Raw genomic sequence first — 22,508 nt, 5'->3', positions numbered from 1 at the left:
TAAACCTAAACAGCTCTAATATACTCTCTCGCATAATAATTTCAGCACTAGTTCCAGTGAAATTTTAGTAAAGATTAAATAACTGGGTGATGGCAGGAGATGGGGGACCCTTTAAGGACCTGGCCTCCAGCATCAGCTTCCCAGGTGCCTTCCAAAAGACGCTAGGAAGGTTCAGCACTTCTGTACATATAATTAAAATAATTTAAAAAACAGCACCACTAACACCACTAAACAACCCTCCCTCCAATCACACACACTTACTGTTCAGAAATTACAGTTCTTGATCAGAAGAGGCACATTCAGAAGCAAACAGTATCACCAAACCTTTACAAAAGCAGTTAGTTTTACAATCCTAGATAACTTTCTTTTTCCTACATGTCCCTCTTGCTCTCATCTTCACTCTTACGTGTTGTGAATATTACTTAATGTTTAAGTAATACAAAGTGAAAGACAATTGGTAGATGCAGTCAGGAGGCAGGCTGGCATGGTTCTGATGGTGTAAACGGAACATTTGTCAGAGTGAGCTTCAGTGCATGCACAACTCCTCCTAATTAAGATTACAAAATGCTGTAGTCACACCACAGGCATCCAGAATATTGTTTCTCTTATGCAAAGAAACATTAAAAACGTCAAAATCAGATAACGTTTCCTAAAGTTGAGTCAATCCATCTCAGGGCTCTATGTATTTGAATTGCAAGAAAATGTGGAAGCATCAGCAAGTATTCTCATGCTAGCTTCAAACAGCAGTGGGACTGAACTTCAATTCAGTTTCTAGGAGCTTGTGTTTTCTGTTAACTCTGAGAACTCTAACAGAGTTCTTTGGTCCTGTTGGGAAAAATCAGAGAGACAGATGTACTCTCTGTAAGTCCAAAACTGTGGAAGGATGTCTAATGACACTTGTATGCAAATGCTGCTAGGCATCTCCACTGGTTTTACCTACAAAGAGTTTCTTTTAACAGCCTGTTTTATCAGCAAGAACAATTGCCAAAACAAATGTAAAAATGAATCAGTCCAAAATATATAGATTACTAACATATCCACCCACACATAAACATGCTACAGAGAAAATAAAAACACCTGGAGCTTGGGAAGTTGCCAGAAAAACAACACTGGCTTGAAGAGAAAGTGGAAGGTCAGGACACCTCGTCTTTGCCTCCCAACCTTTTCGGACTAGGTTGGAGAAATGCCATCAACACTATAATCCTGCCAATTCTGTAAGTCTTTATGAAAAAGCAGGTTTTCGTCCTTGTTTCAAGCTCTGATTTAGGTTCTCCTCCTGCTCATGGCTTGGAGCATCAGAAAGGGGAGCAAGGGGAAAAAAAGAAGTGTTTGGTTTCCTTTTTAGTAGGAAATTATGTCTTTTAATTTACAATTTAAGCAATAGCATATTTTAAACAGAAATACTCTACTGAGGTTTTCTTAAGGATACACAACACAAACCTGAGCAAAACCACGGAATAACTGAGTTTGCTTAATATATCAATTTATACTACCTACACTGAATTATCCTACCATTGAATCAGTATGACGTGTATTTAAATAAGGATATTTCTTTTTATATTTTTTTTAAAACATCAGCGATTACAACACAGACTAAAGAAATGTCGCTGAAAAGAATGAAAAGCAATACATTTTGTTTTCAAATTCTTAATTTTTCACCAGTCCTCTCAATATTCAATAAAATTAAGCCACGGCCTTTTCAGAAGGTCAATTTTCTGCTAATAATTAATGCAAAATAATGTACTGGTCACTAAAAGCTAGTAAAAGCATTAGCACTGAAACTTCACGTTACCATGTGTCCACTGCACGACTGCTGCACACATTTAACATGCTCTTCCTTTTGCATAAAATCTTCAAGCTGCCTCCCACAAAGCCTGCAACTGCTGACAGCCTCAAACAGCGACCCTTCCTTCCTCTCCGTTCCCCCTCCTATTTCTCCCCGCCTCAAAGCCTGGCATCAAAGCACGTCCAACCAACTGATCACCGTGGGACAGCCAACACCACACCTGCCCCCACGAGAAACATACGGGATCCATTCTGCTGCTGACTGTGAAAAAAAAGCTCTGTGATTAGCACGGCTGCCTCCCCACCCAGCTGGGAGTAGCACCAGTTCCCTGCGAGGGGGAATGGGAAGGAGCCTCTGTGGCTACCTGGGAGCCTCACACCACGTCCAGACCAAGCACCTAGGGCAGCTGCCTCACTGGGAGCATCCCCACCTCCTCTGAAGCCAGACGAACAGGTTGAGGTGTGGCGTTATTTCTATCATGCCCTCAGCACCCAGCATGGCCCAGAGGCATTTTCGCTGCCGTTGAATTCCCTTTGAAGAACTGAGCGCTGCCAAGTCAGTCCTCAACTGTTTCACCTTGGAACAAGACCACCTTGGTGGATCTGTGTCTTTCGAGGGGTGGGGGCAAGGGGGAGGCTAGAAGAGGGAGAAAGATTTCGTTTTACTAGTTTTGCTTTCACCACTGCAAAATTAGTAACCGCAGCAATAATAAATTACGCATCTGTGATGCTATGCTTCTCTCCACGACGTCTTCATTGCTGTTGACAGAAACAAAGGCTCAAAGGTACAACGTTTTCACACGATGGAGCCTATCGGAAAGTTTCTTTCACCAGTTCTATTCTCCTGTATTTCACCATGAGGATAACAACGGTCTCAGTGGCTTAATGGTCATAACCAGAATTTGGAATAAGAAACCAGGACTCCTGGCTCTCACTCGCAAGAGAGCAGAACAGCTGGGACAACACAATCTAAAACGTTTCCTAAGGACAAAGACAGCATTCTAGTAAGATTTCAAAAAAAAAAAAAAAAAAAAACAAACAAAAAACCCACACCCCAGTGACTGAATTGCCAATTTCTGCCAAGTATATAAAAAAAACAGAAGAAAAAAAAAAGAAAAAAAATCCACCTGTAGGAATTCACTGGTCCATAAAGCAAGTATCTTTTCAGGTACAGACAGAAATAATACTGTCTGCCCTGGTCTGCATATAATCTCAATGCTTCAGCAGCTGCCACAACTTTCAGAAGTGGTTACTTTGGCAAAGCTGAGCAAGATGTTACTTAATCGATAGCATTCAGAGTACTCAGGAGGGCAGTGAAGATGATGAGAACATACAAGCCCCGGAGGAAAGGCACGAACAGTGGTACCAGAGAGTGCAGTGGCCAAGCAGGAGGGAATGAATGAGAATAGGATGGTTCTCTGACCTGATGGGCACCAAGCAACAGCCAGAGAGACAAACTACAGACATAAAGGGCTCCTGCATGCACACAGGACAAGTCTTAAGGAAGCTCTTAGAAAGGTTTTAGGAAAGCACTAACAGGGATTGGCAGTACCTTCTCCACAAATGGGATGCGTGGAGGCAGAGAAGGTAAAATAAAAGGGAGGTATCTGCAAGGAATCCCCCTGTGCTTCACTCATGATCCCCTGGAACCTCTGGCTGGTTGTAAAGGTTAAAAATTAAAAACAAAAGATGAAGAGAAGAAAATTTAATGACTAGCGAGCAACAGATAAGGATCTCCACTGTGTATCTATGATTCAGCACGAACAACATCCCTGACATTCTACAGCTGATTTGCACTAACGATATCGTGCTTGTACAACCAACAAAGCCAGGTTGCTGTTCTGACCTGGAGCAGCCGCAGAGTTGCACAAAGCCCCTGCACAAACTGTATAGCACATCGATTCTAAGACACTGACTAGGCACTGCAATTTCAAAAACAATACACTTCTTGCTAATTTGAAAATGAATTGCATTGCACCGCCGCCCCAATTGTGCCAGCAATATTTGCAGGTCCCCCGGAGTACGGGCAAGATTAAAGGTCGTCGTATGCAGCTGTTCAGTTTACCATTGTAACACTATCTAATCCGACACAATTGGCTTTGTAAATTAAAACAGGCAAGGATGGCTCTGCACCACAGCTTCCTGCTTTCTACATCTTCACCTGCTATCAGCAAAATCTGTCTCAGCTGCTGTTGTACTTACAGCTTTACACTGCAGTGCAAGCTTACACATGGTATTTGTTAAAACAAGACCAGGGAAAACAACGACAACAACAGACCCACATCTGTCTCCTAATGTCATTTCTTAAAGAAATACAAGAAAAAAAGATCTAATAAACATCGTTCATATTTACTTAATTTTCTGGTTATAGAAGTATAGATTTTGCGTTTCATGTTGAAGTTTTCAAGCTAGAAAGATACAGAAAGCTAACTTTACACCATACAAATAAAACTCTGCAATCACACCTGCTTCCTCCTCCTCTTTTTCAACTGTGTAATTAAAAAGTAAAGCAGGTAACCAGCAACAGTACAGAACTCTTCACTCATTCATACCTATATTTCTCTACTCAAAAATGGAAAGAAAACAGAAAAAGATGATGACCAGATACACATTTTGTACACTTCTTATGATAAATTCAGCATCAGCATCTCTAACAAAAACAGGCATCTACAAAGGCTGACAGTGGGAAATTCAATCTCAAAGACAAAGAATTTTCTCATATTTATACAAACTTCTCCCACAAAATCTTCCAGCTGACTATAGCTGCAGACTAATCGGCAGAGAAAGCTGAAAGAGAAAAGAAATCCCAAATACCTTTTCCGTTACACCTTGCATATTGAATTGCACAGCATAAGAAGAGTATAAATCTGTAGATGTGTGAGTGTGTGTGTGTCTATAAAAATATTTAAAATTCAGAGCAGTTGTTTTGCAGATTCAAGAACAGGAAGCACCTCTGACAAAACTTCACAGCAAAAGTCCCCTGAGAAAAATTACTGCATATGTACTGCATACACATCATTGCTACCTCCCCTTTTCCTCTTTCTCACATCTGTCTTTAGACATCTCCTCTTCAATGGTCTCCTAATTCGCATTTTTTCCTGTGGAATTTAGAACCATTTTTGCTCCAGGTAGCTCCAAAAGTCTTTTCCACCTTGTTGTGTAGCACTTGAAAAATAGTTTTTTATTTTCTTAAATAACAGTTAACGTTAATTTATTTTAACGTTATTTCTGACTTGTACATCTTTTCTTCCAAACTGCACTTCTTGAATCAATGAACACATGCTAACCTGGACCATTCAGGCCTCTTGACTATCTTACTCAGTGGTTTCAATCCAGCCCAAACATTCAGTTTTTGAAAACTCAATAGTTTCTGTGGAATGTCACAATGAATTTATTCTAAAAGAAAAACCAAATCACAGGAAGGAAAAGCTATATTACATAAGAAATGACTCCCTCCACTTGAAAGAAGAATGCAAAGTACCTCAAGAATTTCCGTAGTGGTATTTACCTCTAAATAACTTTCTCAAGTAACTACTCTTGCAACCAATTCTGATAAGTAACGGGAATTTGGAGTTGCATTCAACTCCACCACTCATCTGTAGTGTCCCTTTTTGTCCGCCTCTCTGCACCCTCCTGACCCAACAGAACAGCTGGGTTCCCTGCAGTGGGGCATGAACTGACTGCTGGGGAGCCCAACTCTGCAGGCACATGTTAAAAAATGTTCATAACCAAAAGAGAAAGTTTGCAATTACTCACAATCTTAACGAAAGGAATGATTACACTCAACAAACTTTCTAATGGGAGCGCTGTTATGGTTAAATATAGTTCCCCACATAATAAAGATATTTCCATGAGAAAAACTGAAGAACAATTAAGTTTTTCACTCAATTTAGTCACAAACTAACTGCACTTTTAGGAAGTCTGTATCTTCTACTGCATGTTCCCTAGTTTAGAGAGGGAATGATCAAATATAAAAAATATATTTAACTTCACGTTCAAGCAAGATCTCAGAATGAGGAAGAATTTAATGTGGTTTTTAGTTCCTTAGAAAAGAGACGTAGATGCTAATTTAAGAAAAAAAAAACTTCGGGAAAACAAATAGTGATATTGTATGTGAACACAGAATGCAAGACATTTACTGTTGCTTTAAAATTTCCTACTGAGAAAAATCAATTTATTTTTTAATCATTTGTCTGGACACCACAGCTTGAAGTAATTTTGGAAAGAACTGGCCTTAAAAAGTAGGTATTAAGGCAGAGCGCTTGCAAACCGTCATACACAGAGTATGATATTTTCATAACAGAAATTCTTAGGCCACATTTACTTAGGACACTAAATCCAATGCCTCCTAAGATCAGCAGCAAATTTCAAATATCAGCCAGAAGAAAACTTGGTTTTATCCCAGAGAACTTCGCAGTCTAGCAAAGTTCAAGCAGAAAAATATTATCAATATACAGTGAGTCCCGCAGCGTGAATTTTCAGAGATTAGCAAGAACTTGAGTATCTATTTTGCCCTTCCACTCCCTTTCATCTGAGTGAGCCTCTGACTTCCTGATTTTCATTGCTGGCTGACAGACACAGAGCCATTCCTTATTCTTGGCAGGACAAGAACAGGGGCTAGGATGAGAGTATGTTTGTCCCCACTGCAACCCCTGAGGCTCTTGTGCCTCCCTGCTACAGGGTCTACAAGTTTGCCAACAAACCACCTCCACAAAGTACCTTGATGTAGGGAATGTTACTGAAGAAAAATGAAGTAACTTCATTACATGTACGTGTATAAACACACAATAGGCTCACACAGAAGAAGAAAAATGATATTTATACCCTTGGAAAGGGGAAAGGCCCAAAGATCCTCTGAAACTACATTAACAGATTAACATAAAACCCATTTATGTAGTTCACTGTAGTTCTTCCTCTCTGCTCCGTACCTGGAGAGCTAAGTTTATAGAGGTTTGCAGAAACTAACGGCCTAGGTCTGCAATGACAGATCAAGGAGGCCCAGAGGTACTAACAGCTAGTCTCCTATGTGCTAATAGGTAGTCTCATATGTGCAGACATACACGAACACACAGAGATGCCTGGTAAAATATTTTTTTCTAAAACTTTGAATGGCTTTTCTAAAATCAGTATTATTGCAAGTTATTTGGCACATTACATGAAATACAAAGTAATGATATATTTTTTAGGTTTTTTAGACAATCATTTAGAAAAAAATCCACTTTAATTATTCCCTACTAGTTTAGCCACGAATAAGTATTCACATAAAGCTTCTATAAAACCTAAGAAAGCACTCTAGAGAAGAAGCAGCAACAGCTACAAAGAGAAAATATTGTAAATGCCATGGAAGAGACTGTAGACTAACTGTTCTATTCCTTTTGACATGTGGGTTGTTCTAGAACAATCACTTTGCTCCCAGACAACACAGCCAGACATAACCACTGAACAGTGCAGACATGCAGGGGTAGCTACTTTTATTTTCAGGATATCGATACTATGCTGTCTTTACAAGAAATCCATCTTTTCTTTCTAACACAGCCTCAATGGAACATTGTATTGCAATACAATATGGTTTTGGATTTAAGAAATGTTATGATATAAAGTCCAGTAGTTAGTCTGAACAGCATAGTACACAAAACGTATACACACAACACGAGAACAGTTCCACTTTGTACTCACTCTTACAAAGTTGTCAGGGAACAAACCTCTTCTGCCTTTGAGCTGTCCTTCCCACCAGCCTCCATCATCCTTCTTGATATTGGTGATTATGTCACCTACAGTGATCGTCAGCTCATCATCATGTTGAGCTTTGTAGTCGAATTCCACGATCGCCTCCACTAAAAGAGAAACACACATATTGCATAATTACTGACTGTGTATTTAAGTTTCCAAGCCTTTGAAAGGAATAAGAAAACAAATCCAAGTACAGATTCTCAGTGTAACACATCCACTTTAAGCAAGAGAGCACATTAAATAGGCAACACCTAACACTAACATTTTTGTGGATAACTGCTACATGAGGAGGCCAAAAAAAAGAAAGCATAGGAATGCCCATCACAGCAAAGGACATGAATGGCACACTTTTTTTCTTTACTGTTTAAAAGAAATCAATTTGTGCAGCTTCAGCAGTATCTGCTCTAGCAGCATTTCCAAGTTTATTTTTATTTCTTGGAAAACGTTTTAGCTTTTGATGGTGGGACTTCTAAAATGTTATCTTACTGAATAGATTCCACAAGCATTCCAAGCCACTGCACCTACTTTGCTAGATACATCGCTATTAACCTAAAGAGCATTTATCAAGATTTTTTTTTCCTGAGTTTTACTGTTATTTATACAGAAATGAAAAGCTGTGCTGCATGAACACGCTGTCACAGGGTTTTACCAATAGGATAAAAATTTACTTTCACTTGTGATTATGCATCAGAAGACGTGAAGATGAAATACTCCCCCTGCTCTGAGTGTCTGCTAACAAACCGAGGTGCGTTACAAGCTTGCTACCATTACATGGTGTGTCCTGGTCTCTTCCTGGAAGGAGCCTTGAAACCATACACACAACACATTATATACCAAAGAGTCACTGTAGAAAATTAGGGAAGCCATAAAGACATAAGAAATCCTTTGAAGAATCAAAAATAACAATCTAGAAGTACTGAAATACGGTAGCAATGGTTATATTTAGTGGTTCATCAAATATCTAGTAGGAGGAGCCTGACTGGCGAGGTCAAGGATAGCCATATTTGTAATGCCTTCCTCCTGTTTTCTTCAGTGGAAAACCATGTGCCAGGATGTTCCACCAAACATTTCACACTCCAACCATTGAAACAGAAAAATGAGAGCAATGTGCATCTGCTTTCTACATGAATGACTGTGCTGTGCAAACCCGGCAAGACCTGGCCATCAAAGAGGCAATGCAGCTCACAAAGCAAAGCTAACTATTACACCACAGACAGTAAAAAGGTTCTGCCTAAATAACAGAAGCCCCAAGGACTACATTGAATTAAGCTGACAAGAAAGCAGAGTTATTCCTTTCCACCCCCAAAATGTCACACAGACAATGCAGAACATCTTCCTTCCTCCCCCAGAGCCTGCAAGTCATAGCTAAAAGAGTGTTCTGACTTGCTGCTACACCCCAGACACGAGGCTACAGCTGATGATATTTACCTATTGCTTCTTCTATGAAGCCCAGAAACATACCAAAACCACAGACAAACATCTTGTGATGTTCATAAAAGGTCTGCTAACTACAGAATGAAAAGCAAGAGAGAAAGAGTGGCACAATACAAGATGACATGCAAACAGAACTTGAAAAATTTACCGCTGAAACTTAAGATACTCAGGCTGGGAGGTGCCTCTGAGGGTCTCTAGTTCAACTTCTTGCTCAAAGCAGAGCTAGCTCTGAGGCCAGACCTGACTGACCAGGACTTTGTCCACATGGATCCTGAAAATGCCCCAAAGACACAAGCCCACCCACCATGCACGGCTGTGAAGGTCCTGGCTCCATCTGCTTAATAACCTCCCTGTAGGCGTTGAAAGGTTGTTATTAGGACCTCCTAACTCTTCTTCAGGCTATACAACTGCATTTTCTTAAGCCTCGGATCCCTCCACTATTTTATGCACCAACTGTTGGACCAACCTGGTATCACCTGCAGTCTTGTGGAGAGTGCACTGTACTGCCTTCTCTGGTCACTGATAAAGGTATTAAACACAGCAGGTCCCAGCACAGCTCCTGCTGCTACTCCATTTATTACCAGAACACAGGTAGAGTACAACGCATTTACACTCAGATTGAGGTTGGAAGACACCTCTGTAGATCATCTAGCTCACATCTCCTTACTCAAAGCAGAGACAACTAGAGCGCAGATTGCTCAGGGCCTTGCGCAGTCAGGTTCTGAGTAATTACAAGGATGGAAATTGAAGTGTTCAGTCACCTTTAAAGTTAAAAAACGTTTTTGTATGGTTAAATGGATGTTGCTGTATTTCAGCTTATGCCTGTTGTCTCTCATCCTTTCGCTATGTACCACCAAGAGGAGTTGGGCTCCTCTTCTTTACTCCACCACGCCAGGTATTCGGACACATTCAGATCTCCCTCAGCCTTCTCCTCTCCAGGCTAAACAGTCCCACCTCCCTCAGACTTTACTATGCCAGACACTCCAGTCCTCCACTCATCCTCACGGCCTTCAGCTGGACTCACTTCAGGATATCCATGTCTCTATCGTATGGGAGAACCCAGAACCAGGCATAGCACACCAGGTTTTCTCACCAGAAAGAAGTCCTAGAGCTGGGTCACCTACTGGCAACGCTCCGCCTGGTGCAGCTCAGGAAGCTCTCAGCCTTCTTTGCCACAAGGACACGTTGCTGACATGTGTTCTCCTTGGTGCCCACCAAGTCCTACTCACCAAGGCTTCCTTCTGGCCAGGCAGCCCCAGCCCATACTGGTGCATGGAGATATTTCTCTCAGGTGTGGGATTCAGTGTTGCCCTTTGCTCAGGAGGATCCTCTGAGACCTTCTGTCCAGTCTGCTGAGGTCTCTCTGAAAGGCAGCACAGCCAGCTGTCCATCAAATGCTCCTCCCAGGCCTCTATCACCTGCAGACTTGCTGAGAGCACTCTGTCCTACCACCTAGGCCATTCGTGAGATGGTGATCAGTACTGGCACCAATAACCACCACTGGTTACCACCAATAACCACCACCTTCAGCTGGACCTTGTGCTGCTAATCACGACCCAGTTCTCCACCCACCACTGAGAACTGGACTTTCCCACTGGTTTCGGAAGCCTGGAATTGCTGAAGGCCAGTATTACTATTACAGATCGAAGAGAATAAGGCACTAAGTAACTCTGTGACAAAACCATAACTCTGTGACAAGACCCTCACTCCCATTCAGCAGCAGGCCCACACTTTTCTTAGTTTTTTTCATGTTGCTTATGTACCTGTAGAAGCCTTTCCTGTCCTTCACATCCCACACCAGATTTAACCTCATGTGAGCTTTGTCTTTACTAACCCCATCCCTGCACACTTAGCACCTCTACCTTTCTCCCAGGTCAATTCACCTTACTTCCATCTCTTGGAAACTTCCTGTGTATGCTTCGTTTTTGACAAGAGCAACTTGTTCATGCACTATGGCATCCTGACACCTTTGCTTGTTTTCCTGCTCATCAGGATGGACCACTAACAAGCTTAAGGTAGGTGACCTATGAAAATCAACCAGCTCTCCTGGATCCCTCTTCTCTCCACAACTGTCTCCAATAGGGTTCTTCCAAGCAGATCCCCAAACAGGCCAAAGTCCAGGTCAGCTCCTTGATCACGTCTGTCCAGAAGATGTCATCAACACACTCCAGAAACTTGCATTGCTCATGCCCAGGGTATAAGCAAACTACTCTGTCCCTCCAATAGATACCAGCATGGTTGAAATCCCCCATGAGGGCCAGGGCCTGCTAACATTAGGCTTCTTCCAGCTGCCTGAAGAAGGTCTCACTCACTACTCCTTTGTGGTCAGGTGGTCTGTAGAGACACCCACCACAACATCACTCACGTTGGTCTGCCCTCTAACCCTAACCAACAAGCTCTCGGTCCATCACCTGTCCCACAGCAGAGCTCCCTGCATTTCAGCTGCTCTGTTGCACAAAGGGCAACACTCCTCCCCCACCTCCCAAGCCTGCCCTTCCCAAAGAACCTGTATCCATACATTGCAGCACTCCGGTTGTGAGCTATCCCACCATATCTCCATGACCCTAATGAAATCACAACTCTGTAACTTCGTGTAAACATGCAATTCCTCTTATTTTTACCCCATGCTAGATGCATTAGTGCATTGAGACAGATATTTCAGAGAGGCACCCAGCCATGCTGACTTCCCAGACAGAATACGAGAGCTTTCCCTGTAGTTCTGATAGGCACTTCTTTGTGCTTGGGGTGGGCCCCCTTCACTCCTGTTTTGTGGGTTACAAGGTCCCTACTGTTTGCATCACTCCACAAATTTGCTTGCCAACCCAGCCCTTCACTTCTTCATGAGATTGTTCATTGTCATGTCCCTTCCACACCACTGCTATTTTAAAGCTCTCCTCATCTGGTTGGCTAGCCTGTTAGCAAAGATGCTTTTGACCTGCTTAGGTGGATCTCATCTTTTTCAAGCTACCCTCAATCCTCAAAGAGGGTCCTATGGTCATAAAACCCAAACTCTTGCTGACACCAACTACACAACCAATTGTTACCTGCAGGATCCACCCACTCCTCCTCACACCCTTCCCCCTCACCAACAGGATCAAGGACAAAACCACCCAGGCACCCATGCTCTTCACCATCAGCCAGAGCAACGTAGACACAACTGACACTCCAGATCATGACTGGCAGTATCACTGGAGTTTATGTGGAAGAGCAGCAGAGCATAGTAGCTTGAGGGCCAGACAAGCCTTGGCAGTTTTTCCACAACATTCTGGACCCAAGCCGTGGGCAAGCAGCAAGCCTCCATGGATGACAGGTCAGGTCAGCAGATGGGAGCCTCCACTCCCCACAGCAGGGAATTTCCCTACTGTTACCACTTGCAGCTTTCTCCCTACGGCTCAGGCCTAGCCGGGTTAGGTGCTTCACTGGACTGAGCACCCAGTCCTTCATCTGTTGAAAGGGCACTGAACCTATTCTGTAATTGCAAACCTTGAGGTAGAGCAGTAGCCCTCTTCCTGGTATAAGAAGTTACAACCTTCCAGCTTCCAGACTTGCTTCATGGGAGTCTCTGCTCCCCACCCCAACAGGCAGAGAATCTGTTGAACTTGAACCAACCATTGCAGTTAGAGAAAACATGAAAAACCAAGGGGACATACTGTGAAAAAAACTCTAAAAATAGCATCTATGTTATCCACAAATGCAGACGTTACCCCAGAGTGCTCAGTAAAGTTGGCTCAGTTGGCTGTTGGCCCACACAACAGCCCTTTACAGACTACTAGGTTCAGGCAGCAGCATCACCAAGGTACACACGATACTTTAAGTCTCTCATCAGTGAAAATGTATATCTCCACAGAACATAACAGAACTCAGGCTCAAAAAAGGCAAAATTCAGACTATTTAGCAGGGTATTTCCAGTTTGGTGGAGCCCAGACAAGATTGTTTAAAAGCAAGGCCCTGTATTCTTCACTTTTCAGAAGTCCACTAGGATGCACTTGCTCTCAGGACTCACAGCTTACACACTACTTTTTGCATGTGACAAGTCATTTCTCTCCCCTGCTGCAGAAGCTTTTAAATCTTCTGCTCATTTTGCTGTGGATGCAGTTACAAACTGCTTTGCTCAGAGTTCTCCCTATGCAACCAAGAGGTGGTAAGAGAGCTGTAACAGGCAGGCAGGAAAGGAGCAAGGACCGTCCTGGCTCCAGCCACTGATTCTTCAAACACTTCTCAACATTTGGGCTGCAACAAGACATACCGAAAGAAGACCAGCAACTCTCCCAGTCCCTAAGGCCCATGCCATAAAAGACTTCCAGTACCTGTGCCTGTTGCTGTCCTTGCAGTTTTCCCTAGAGAAGACCACAAAACTAACGCAGTTCTTGACAGTTTCATTTTCTTACGAATTACGTTCTCTCTCATATGAAAAGAGAACAAAAAGTAGAACAGGGCTCTTGACTTGACCCTACAGCTGTTTGGGTAGGCTGGAAGCACTGGAGTTATCTTCTTGCCTGCCTTGAACTAATTCATATACAGACAGCTGTTCAGCCACTTTTGTTTTACTGGAAGTTTAATTAAACAAACAAAAAACCCCACCCTTTATTATGCAGGCTCTTATATGTCTATGAGTTTTTCCACTTCTTAAGAAATATATATAAATATTTGTAAAAGCTGTCTCCTCTCAGAGGATTTGATTACTATAACATAAGTGTGTGTGTAAGCTGACAGAGACACGAGTCACCAAAATGGACCACACAATGATGATGTTTATAGACTCTACGAAGGAAACCAAGAGCATAAGAGCACGGTTTGGAAAGATGAAGAAGAGCACACCTAACAAATGTGCAGATTGTGACAAACTGATGGGAAGGTACTCAGCAGATTACTCAAAGTTCTCATTTATCACACTACTGAAGCTTGCAGAGTATATAACAGCCTAAAAGTGCTTCATAATTTATAGGGCCATAAAGTTGCAGTTTTTAAATCAAGCTCATTTTCTAAAGCATGCTTCATGCCAGCTTCTCAAACTGTGGTTTTGAAAAATTCATTCTGCCACTCAAATTTAATCTTTTTTGTTTCTTTTGAGATGAAATTTGGTCTTCGTGGAAGCTGGATTGATACTGGAGGCAATGCTGATCCAGGCAGGCTAAGAGAAAAGCTTTATCTGAGTTTTGCTACACATCTGCAAGTACATCATACCTCACTCCTGAAGTGCTGCGCTAGGTTGTTCCTCAGGAACTGTACTAACAAAGCGTCCCGGTTTGCACGATGATTTATGAGGCAAAGACTCTGTGGACAGAGCTCAGACTAATTTTGTTTGTGAACCAACAAAGGCTGGTCTTAGGCCCAGCTCTGCCAAGATAAACAGCTTGTTACATTAACAGCCAAAACCCAATCCCTTTTAAGCCAAAAGCAGAATTAAAAAAAAATGGGGCAGAGAGATCTGGCTTCTCTTTTTGGTTTATTTTTCTTGAACATATCATGCCCCATTATGCCTGAAAGTCCATCCTGTCCCAACTTGCAAACTCCAGCTATAAGGACCCTTTCTGCTGTAAAAGGGCGTTTTTCAGCTTAGGATTCATTCACCAAATCCAAATATGAAATCTAATATCAAAAGCTATTAAAGTTATTTTGATCCAAAAAGGGAATAAATGTTCATCTCTATGCCTACACAATCAGCTATTTCCTAACATTATATTGCCATCAATCCTGATTGGAACAGAAAAAATCGTGAAATGGAACCAAAACTAGTTATTACCAGCTCTGCTGGAGACTTGCACAGAACAACTCATTACTGCAATGTCAGGGACAAATATACATATATATGTATGTATGTTTTTAATTTAATGCTTAGCGGTTTGGGCTTAAAATAAAAGATTTGTTGATTTTGTTGATAAAGACAAAGGTTTTACTTGGCTTGTTTCCTTGCCACATTTTAAATGACAAGGAAAATCTAATCTCTCAAAATTGACCTAGTCAGAATAAGCATTTTTTAAGTAATATCACCAACTTTTGAAGAGAGGGATGTCTGAGATTATGCTACTTTCAATTACTGTACAGTGTCTTTCCAAGCAAGAAATGAATCAAGAAAAGAGAGATTTGCTACCGTGCAACAAAACCAACATTATTAAATCAGCTTCTGGTGACATCTGAAGTGTGTAGGCACAATGGAAATGTTATTAATGTCTTTGGCACTATTCCACCCAAGTAACAGCATCCATATGGCAACACCACCTTCTGCAGCAGCATGGTTTCACACACAGTTGCCGACCTTAAACCTAGTGCATGCAGTCAGGCACAGCAGTTAAAGGGTTAAGAGCTCCTCTACTCTAAATGTTTTTCCATTTGTTAGTCACTCAGCTTCAAGTGAATGATAAACACACATGTTGCACTGGCTTACCCCAAAAAAAAGCCAGAACTGAAAGTAGACAAACTACCTTCAAGCATTCTACACCGAAGTTTTAAATTAACATTCAAAGTCCATTTCCTCAGAAGACAGTGCAGCAGAGCTTTCCTCTTTTGCATACACATAACTGCTGAGAAGTAACAAAGACAGGAGCAGGAGCAGGCATCACGCCAGTCTCACTCTTATGCCACCCTACGCAGAAGCCTCTACAGGAAGGTCTCGGTGACTACAGAAGGCTTCAACTTCTCTACCACCTACCATTAATCAACTACCAAAAACTATTAATCGAGAAGTTTGAACGGGTTTCTTTCTGTTATATGCCATTTCTCTTGTAAAACAGTTCCAAAGATTCATTTGGTAGCAAATACTTAATAGTTTATCAACATTTTCATTATAAATACATTTTATAACCCATTAACAATCTGGCCATCAGATTCCATCTGCCTCAAAACTTGCTAGACAAGGTCTTACTTCAAATGCGCTGTTCTGTTTGATAAACCTCGGTATGAGCTGGTGAAAATATTATGCTTTTAGTGCTTACAGGCTTTTTAAAAAAAGAGTCTTTTTGCTATACAACAGGTTGCAACAAAACTTTAGTAAGACATTAGGAGCCACTAGTAGGGGAAAAGTCGGTACCTTTTATTATACCAAATGATAAAGTACAATTTACATCTAGAACTCACATGGGGAAAAAAGAATAAAAGTACATTACACTCAACAGTGCTGTTCTCCTAACCCATGCCTGGAGAGCCAGATGGCCTGAAGACCAAATGCGACCTATAAAGCCGTTGTTTTCTGGACTCTAGGAACATTGAGCAGTTGGCAGGACAATCAAATGCAGGATGCTATGGTACAAATGTGCCTGAGGGAGGAGGAGGAGGATAGATTTATGTAAAGTCTGACAGGATTTATTACAGGGGGCACAGCACTGATTAAATGGGAGTGCGCTGGCATAACCACTGAATGCCCATCTTGGGCTCCAAAAGTCCTTCCTATGCAAAACCATCACAGCTGCTGCAGGCACCACGCTCGAACTTCTCTGTGACGAGGATGATTATTGCTAAATGTTTGTTAACATCTGGGATGGAAGCAGAGTTTGCACAGGGCTTTCCTACCGCAGAACAAAATAATCTGTAGTTTGCAAAGACTCAAGCATGCTATAATTCTGGATGAAGGAGCCACTGAACAGCCCCTCTGAGGCGTCACTCTACCAGAACGGAAACACCTATTCCCATTTACAAACTGAAATGCACACAAGAAACAGTTAAATAATAGTAATAATACACCATTAACTTCACAGTTTAAATGTAGATTGCAACTGGGATTTTTAAGAAAGCTTAAGCTTAGGCTCTTAAGTTTTGTAGCACGTTTATGTCAGAAAACAATAAAAATTTTGTATGTGCTTGACGTCAAGCAACCATTGAAGAACCATAATTTTCTTGAAAAATGAATTCCAAATGTTAAATGTTAAAAAATTCCATTTTTTTTCCTTTTGCAACAGCAATAATAATATGTGCTGAAACCATTTGTGAGGACTCAACTTCATGAAAAAAAGAAGGAAAAAAAAGCTTGAGGGGGAGGAAAAAACAAGGTTAGAAGGAAAACCTGCACTATTGAATCTTTCAGCGGTTAAAACCATGTTACTTGATAAACAGCAACTCCTCCGCTAAGGCACAGCTTTCAGTTTACATTACATTTTCATATTTACCCTTTGAGAACAATGGGGGGGAGCTAAAGGTCATAGTCCTAGAATGGTATCTTCTCTGAATCACTCAGCTGAAGGAGCAGAGCAATCACAGAAGGGAGGTACCTCAGTCACACTGCACATGGATCCTTCTACGTTACAGGCATCAGGGGTACTTTTCACTAGCTTGCAGGACGGAGGAATTAACCGGCTTCCAGTCGAAAGCAGCCTCAGCAAGCTATCCTTGCTCCCTGCAGCAGGCTAACGCTGCTGGTGCTCAGCTCAGCCGCCTGTCAATACCGGCACCGCCAGGCCCCATCCCTCCTCCAGGCCACAAGCGCCCCTCGCCCAGTCTGCACGGGCATTTTGGCAGCACAAATGTCACACAGCCAGCCACGGAGCAGTGAGGACAGAAAGGAAGAGTCTGAGGGAAGACACGCCATGCAATTCGCATGGCCGGGCACACAGAAATGCTCCCAAGAGCCACCTGCACGCAGGCCACTGGGAGAGGGCTGCATGGAGCCACGCGCTGGCAACCCCACGGCACCGAAACCCCCCTCCGCCTTACACGGAGGGCTGGTGTAAGGCAAAAGCAAACCCCAGCCAAAATCTCGTTTGGAGGAGAGAGTGAGCACTCGTGGTTCAGAGTGTCCTGGTGTGACTCTTCTCTGGGCGGCAGCAGAGCTGAAGCCTCTCCGGCTTACACACAGCCCTAGCTATCCTCCAGGAAAAGAGGAGAGCTGGCTCTCCGTTTTCAAAGAGGGATCAGTATGCTAGGTTCCAGTTTTTACAAAAAAACAAACGCCAAGTTATTCTAATGGAATGTACTCCGCAGGACAGGAAATACCTGACATTATGGTGTTAAGGCATTTGGTATGACCATAATTCATCACAAAAGTCTCGCATTTACAGTTAGGTAAATACAGAACAACAATAAGTCAGTATGTTGGTATTTCTCTATATACATGGGGAGTTTTCACATTAAGCATGAATCTCATCGTAATTCTGTGGTAAACAATTTCAGACGGGTCATAAATGTTGTGAATTTATTCAGCTTTTCTTATTTAGGCCTATCATAATAGTTGCATCTCACTGAACTTATTACTGTCACGCTCGTATCTATGAAACAAAACTTTTCAAGCAACATGTCAAACCACATCTGGCCATCAGAGCTACAAGCAAGTAAGGTGTAAGCAAGGAAAGAAACGATCGATGCAGTTGTTCTAAGCGGCAGCTCTCACATCTGCGTTTCCAAAGGCTTCCTTATCTTCCACAGCAGATCTACCAACATGTTAGATTAATGTGGCCAAGTCTCCTTAACCCTTTTTAGATAGATTACACGGGTCGTCGCTGACATTCATGTGGCTGGCAGTCTGGGAAGCACCCATATTGCACAACTTAATTTATTCTGTCCTACAAAGCAAAGAGGTCCTTCTGCCTTGGACAACAAACTCCTAGCATCCGACTGTTGCCATTGAAAGAGGTTAACCTTACCTTTACCTCACCAGGTCTACCAGAGTACTCCTCAGATGCAGCAGGTGCTCCCAGTATACATACAGCATTCACACGCAGGCTTGCTTTTGATTCACATTGTAATCAAGTTTGTATAACAGAAGTAAATGGTGTTTCTTAGAGGTAAAGCTGTCTTGAGAGTCGGTTCACTTGTTTTAACTTGTTTTTTCACCTCAGATACTAATGAATACAACGAGCCATCCAGAAGAAATGAATACTGATTAGATTCAGAGAGAAATATTTAACATCATCATCTTAACATGAGTTCCTGGCTCCTCCAATATCAATAAAAATAACTCAAAGTCTGCAACGGTTTATACCCATTGTTGGGATCAATAGGAGACGAGAGGAGGATTGTGAGTTAAGCCATGCAAACAGAGACAAATAAGTCCCATTTGACTGAATGAATAAAAACTTGTTAGCAATGCTACTCATGGCGTCTAAATCACATTTCTCAGATAATTGAGAAGCTAGGAAAGACATTATTTACTTCTTCAGAACAAAAAGAGGACAGACTACTCTACTTACATAAATATAGCTAGAACTATATATAAAATTACCATTTAGCTAAATTCATGAGAATTGTTACTGAATGAATGTACCAACAGAAGAAGGATAGAAAAGTTGATGACATGAAAACAACTGCTGTTTAAGATTACTCAGAAATACTAGTCCAGTGTAACTGTCATGTGATTCTGGGCCCGTAGTTGCCTGGATGTGTGTAAATGCTGATGGATAAGCACTGAGGTGGAAGGTCAAATAAAAAAAAAAAAACTTACTGGAAAGCCAGGGAAAAAATACCTGTTCAGTCATTTGATACGGCATCATCTAACTCTCAGGAACACGAGAAGAGGTTGTGGTCAACAATTTGTTCAGTCTTCACGTTGTGTACTGCATAAATTTCAATTGTTAAAATTTCAGAACTTCTAGGACAGCAATATTCACCCAGTCTCATTAAAACCAGACTACAAGCACGTGTATAACCATGAATATGATCTCAGATGAGCTTGGAGCGTTTCACTACAGAAGCCTAAACTGTTACTGTTGTTACCCCTCTTTGCCAACAGCAGCAAGCCTTTTGCACAGGAGGAGGATGGGAAGGCTATGACGTACTCCTCTGCATCTTATCCACGTTTGCCTGAAGTAGTGATAAAGATGGGTTTAGATTAAGTGACCAGAGTGTAAAGTGGTGCACAAATACATCCGTTGTGGTATTTCTGCTGTTGGAGGTGAAAGTTTCTGCAGGAAGAGATTGCTCGCAGCAACAGTTTGATACAACCCAAATCCTTGGACTGTGTTACAGCCCTTTGCTATGCGATGCCAGCTGCAGACAAACACTGTCTCAAAATATTTTCAAAGGTATGTGGTTCTCCCTCTGTTTCATGTAATTCTACTATTTTTAAGGCAGCAGTTGCAAAATATTTATCCCAGCAGCAGCTCTTGTGATTAGACCTGTAAAATATTAAGATTACAAACCAGTGACATGTTTTAACAGACACATTATAAACTGTCACAAAGAGATGTACTGTACAACAGTGAGGACCTGGATTTGATGTAGAAGACAAATAAACAGAAGATTTTGTTTCCTTTTAACCCTCTTTTATGTAAATCCAAGTACTTCAATCTACAGAACTTAGCATTCAGAGAAAGGTCAGGCCGCGTATGTAACTCCTCGGCAGTTTCATAATTTATAAGCCAAATGAAAGGACACTTACTGTAGTCCTTCCATATACAAGATTGTCAGGTATTACAAGAGCTATAAAAGCTATATGTGTGTGTACGCTGGGGCTCACAGCCATGAGTACATGAGCTCAGACCACAGGTAATTTGCATCTCCCCACTATGGTCCAATACAAGATTTACATGCTAGTACTAAACCATCCCCACTAACCTTTATATTATACTGAAACAGCACACCAAAAAATCTAAGGTGTTAAAAAATAATCAAACAAACAAAAAACCTAACTTGCTCACTTACGTGAGTGACAATGAAAGGCATCGTAGCTGTCTGGACAAGCAGGGATGGAATCAGAAGAGCCAAGACACAAACGGAGTTGAGCTTGGCAAGGGATGCAAGAAATAACAAGAAGGGATTCTGTAGGTACATTGGCCAGACAAGAAGGGCCAAGGAGAGTGTTTCCTCTTCAAAAAGCGAGAAGGAAGAACTGATAACAACAGACATGGAGAAAGCTGAGGTACTCAACAACTTCTTTGCCTCAGCCCTCACTGCCAGTCAGGCTGCCCATGTACCTTGTTTCCCTGCACCTCTACGTGAGGGCTGGGGCAGCAAAGTCCCTCCCACTATAAGCAAGGAGCAGGTTCAAGACCACCTGACGAAACTGAACAGGTACAAGTCCACGGGGCCCGATGCCATGCATCCCAGGGTCCTGAGCGAACTGGATGGTCTTTAAGGTCCCCTCCAACCCCAAGACATTCTATGATTTGATTAAAACAGCACCTTCACCACCCATCAGTATGATATTTTCTCTTGATTAATAGAAGGCTGCTGTTTGTAATCCTTATCCACTTGTCTTTTTACATCAAATTATTTTATTGTCCTTCAAACTCCAGCAAGAGTAGAAGTGCTGAGAAAAAGCAATGCTGTTTTAGAAGCTGAATGCATTGCATATAAGGATTCACAAGCTTCAGATGATTCTTGGGCAAATAAACCTAACTATCGTATCAGATAATACATGTTGACTCTGGGCTTTCAAAGTTCAATTTTAGAATTCAGGATGCAAATCCAAAGAAGTAAGTTTTAGATGGTAGCGTTAATGCCTCTGTTTTCTCAGCTCAAATCAGTACCTGCAGGTAATTTCTGCTGAATGTCACAGTAAGTGTAATTCACAAACTTATTTTTTCTTCTCTCCTGAATTAAAATGTTCCCACATCACAGCCATTACTCCTTTGTTTTGCTTCAGTGGTGCTTTTCAAAATCCCATGTACCAATTGTGCCTCAGTGAGTAAGTACTTCCACTAAAAATTAATTTTCTCATAGAGAAAAATCTCTGAATTTTGAACAAGGCAAATTCTTCCAGAAAGCAGATCTTATGCTTCATGTAAAAGACAGCTCCCCAGGTCTCTTATAAAAGCAGGTTAAAGAACTCAAGAAGTCTCCTTCACCTGGAGAAACAGTCACCATTAATTCTGAGATCTCCTTGAGCTTGAGAAATATTGTGAAGAAGGACAAGCTTATGACTAGCATAAATCCCCAAAGAGCAGATATTATTACATAGCGCTCCTCCTTAGAAAAACAATCCTGAAAGCAAAAATTGATGCAAGCCAAACAAGTACATCTGAAAGCTTGTCATCGACTTTCATCGCGAGCACGAACAGCTTGTGACCTGATGACAGCATTGCTCCAACAGGGAATTTAAGCCACAGTGTGCTGGTTGAACAAGAATGCTCAGCGAAGCCGAGCATGGGCTGAAAGCACAAACAATAGCCAGCATTTAGGCAGAAGAGCCTATCGCCGTGTCCAGGACGCAGGGACAAAGCGGAGAAAGCCGCAGTACGGAGCTCTGTGGAACCGGAGTAAACATAAACAGAGGCAACGAACCTATTGTTCGACAAGCAACTGTTCTTCACTGTTCTTCTGGCAACCTCCTCCTCCCATCCGCCACCAGTTACCAGCACGGGTTCTGTCTGGAGTAGAACAAAGCACGCTGTCAAGGAAGCTACAATAAGAGGTCTACTCAAGACGAGCAGAACCTCCTTGAACGCTGGCACCGAACCTTTCTATAGCGTCCAGGAGGCAGCAGGCAGCTTACAGCCATACCACCAAGAGAACTTGAGCAGACAGAGACAGCACTGGCACTGAGTATTATCTACCTTAACCACTTCTTTTAAGGCTAGCAGAAAAGTCTGCTTCTCCCTCGTCTATGGAAAAGGTTCCTGAGTTCCTCCCATTTGAAAAATCACTCGTGACGTTCCCTGGTTTGCAATGACCCAAGCTCTTGGAGCTAAGGAAAC

The 22,508-nt window shown here is 42.0% G+C and overlaps 1 protein-coding gene across 5 annotated transcripts in view; it reads right to left on the bottom strand.

Moving 5' to 3' along the window:
- The window catches only part of SH3KBP1 (SH3 domain containing kinase binding protein 1), a 226,641-nt gene that overhangs the window by 193,700 nt on the left and 10,433 nt on the right, over positions 1-22,508 (bottom strand). For 3 of the 5 annotated variants that reach the window (XM_066981109.1, XM_013183859.3, XM_013183860.3), the window contains exon 2: positions 7,462-7,619. In XM_066981109.1, coding sequence (XP_066837210.1) covers positions 7,462-7,619 — 158 coding nt within the window. Of the gene's footprint in view, positions 1-4,599; positions 4,738-7,461; positions 7,620-22,508 lie in introns of those variants that run through there. The other 2 variants (XM_066981113.1, XM_066981118.1) reach the window with 2 other exon arrangements.

Source organism: Anser cygnoides, chromosome 1 (genome assembly GCF_040182565.1).
Source record: "Anser cygnoides isolate HZ-2024a breed goose chromosome 1, Taihu_goose_T2T_genome, whole genome shotgun sequence".
NCBI lineage: Eukaryota > Metazoa > Chordata > Aves > Anseriformes > Anatidae > Anser > Anser cygnoides.
The sequence above is the reverse complement of the archived record's forward strand: the minus strand, read 5'-3'. Positions and strand labels throughout refer to the sequence as shown.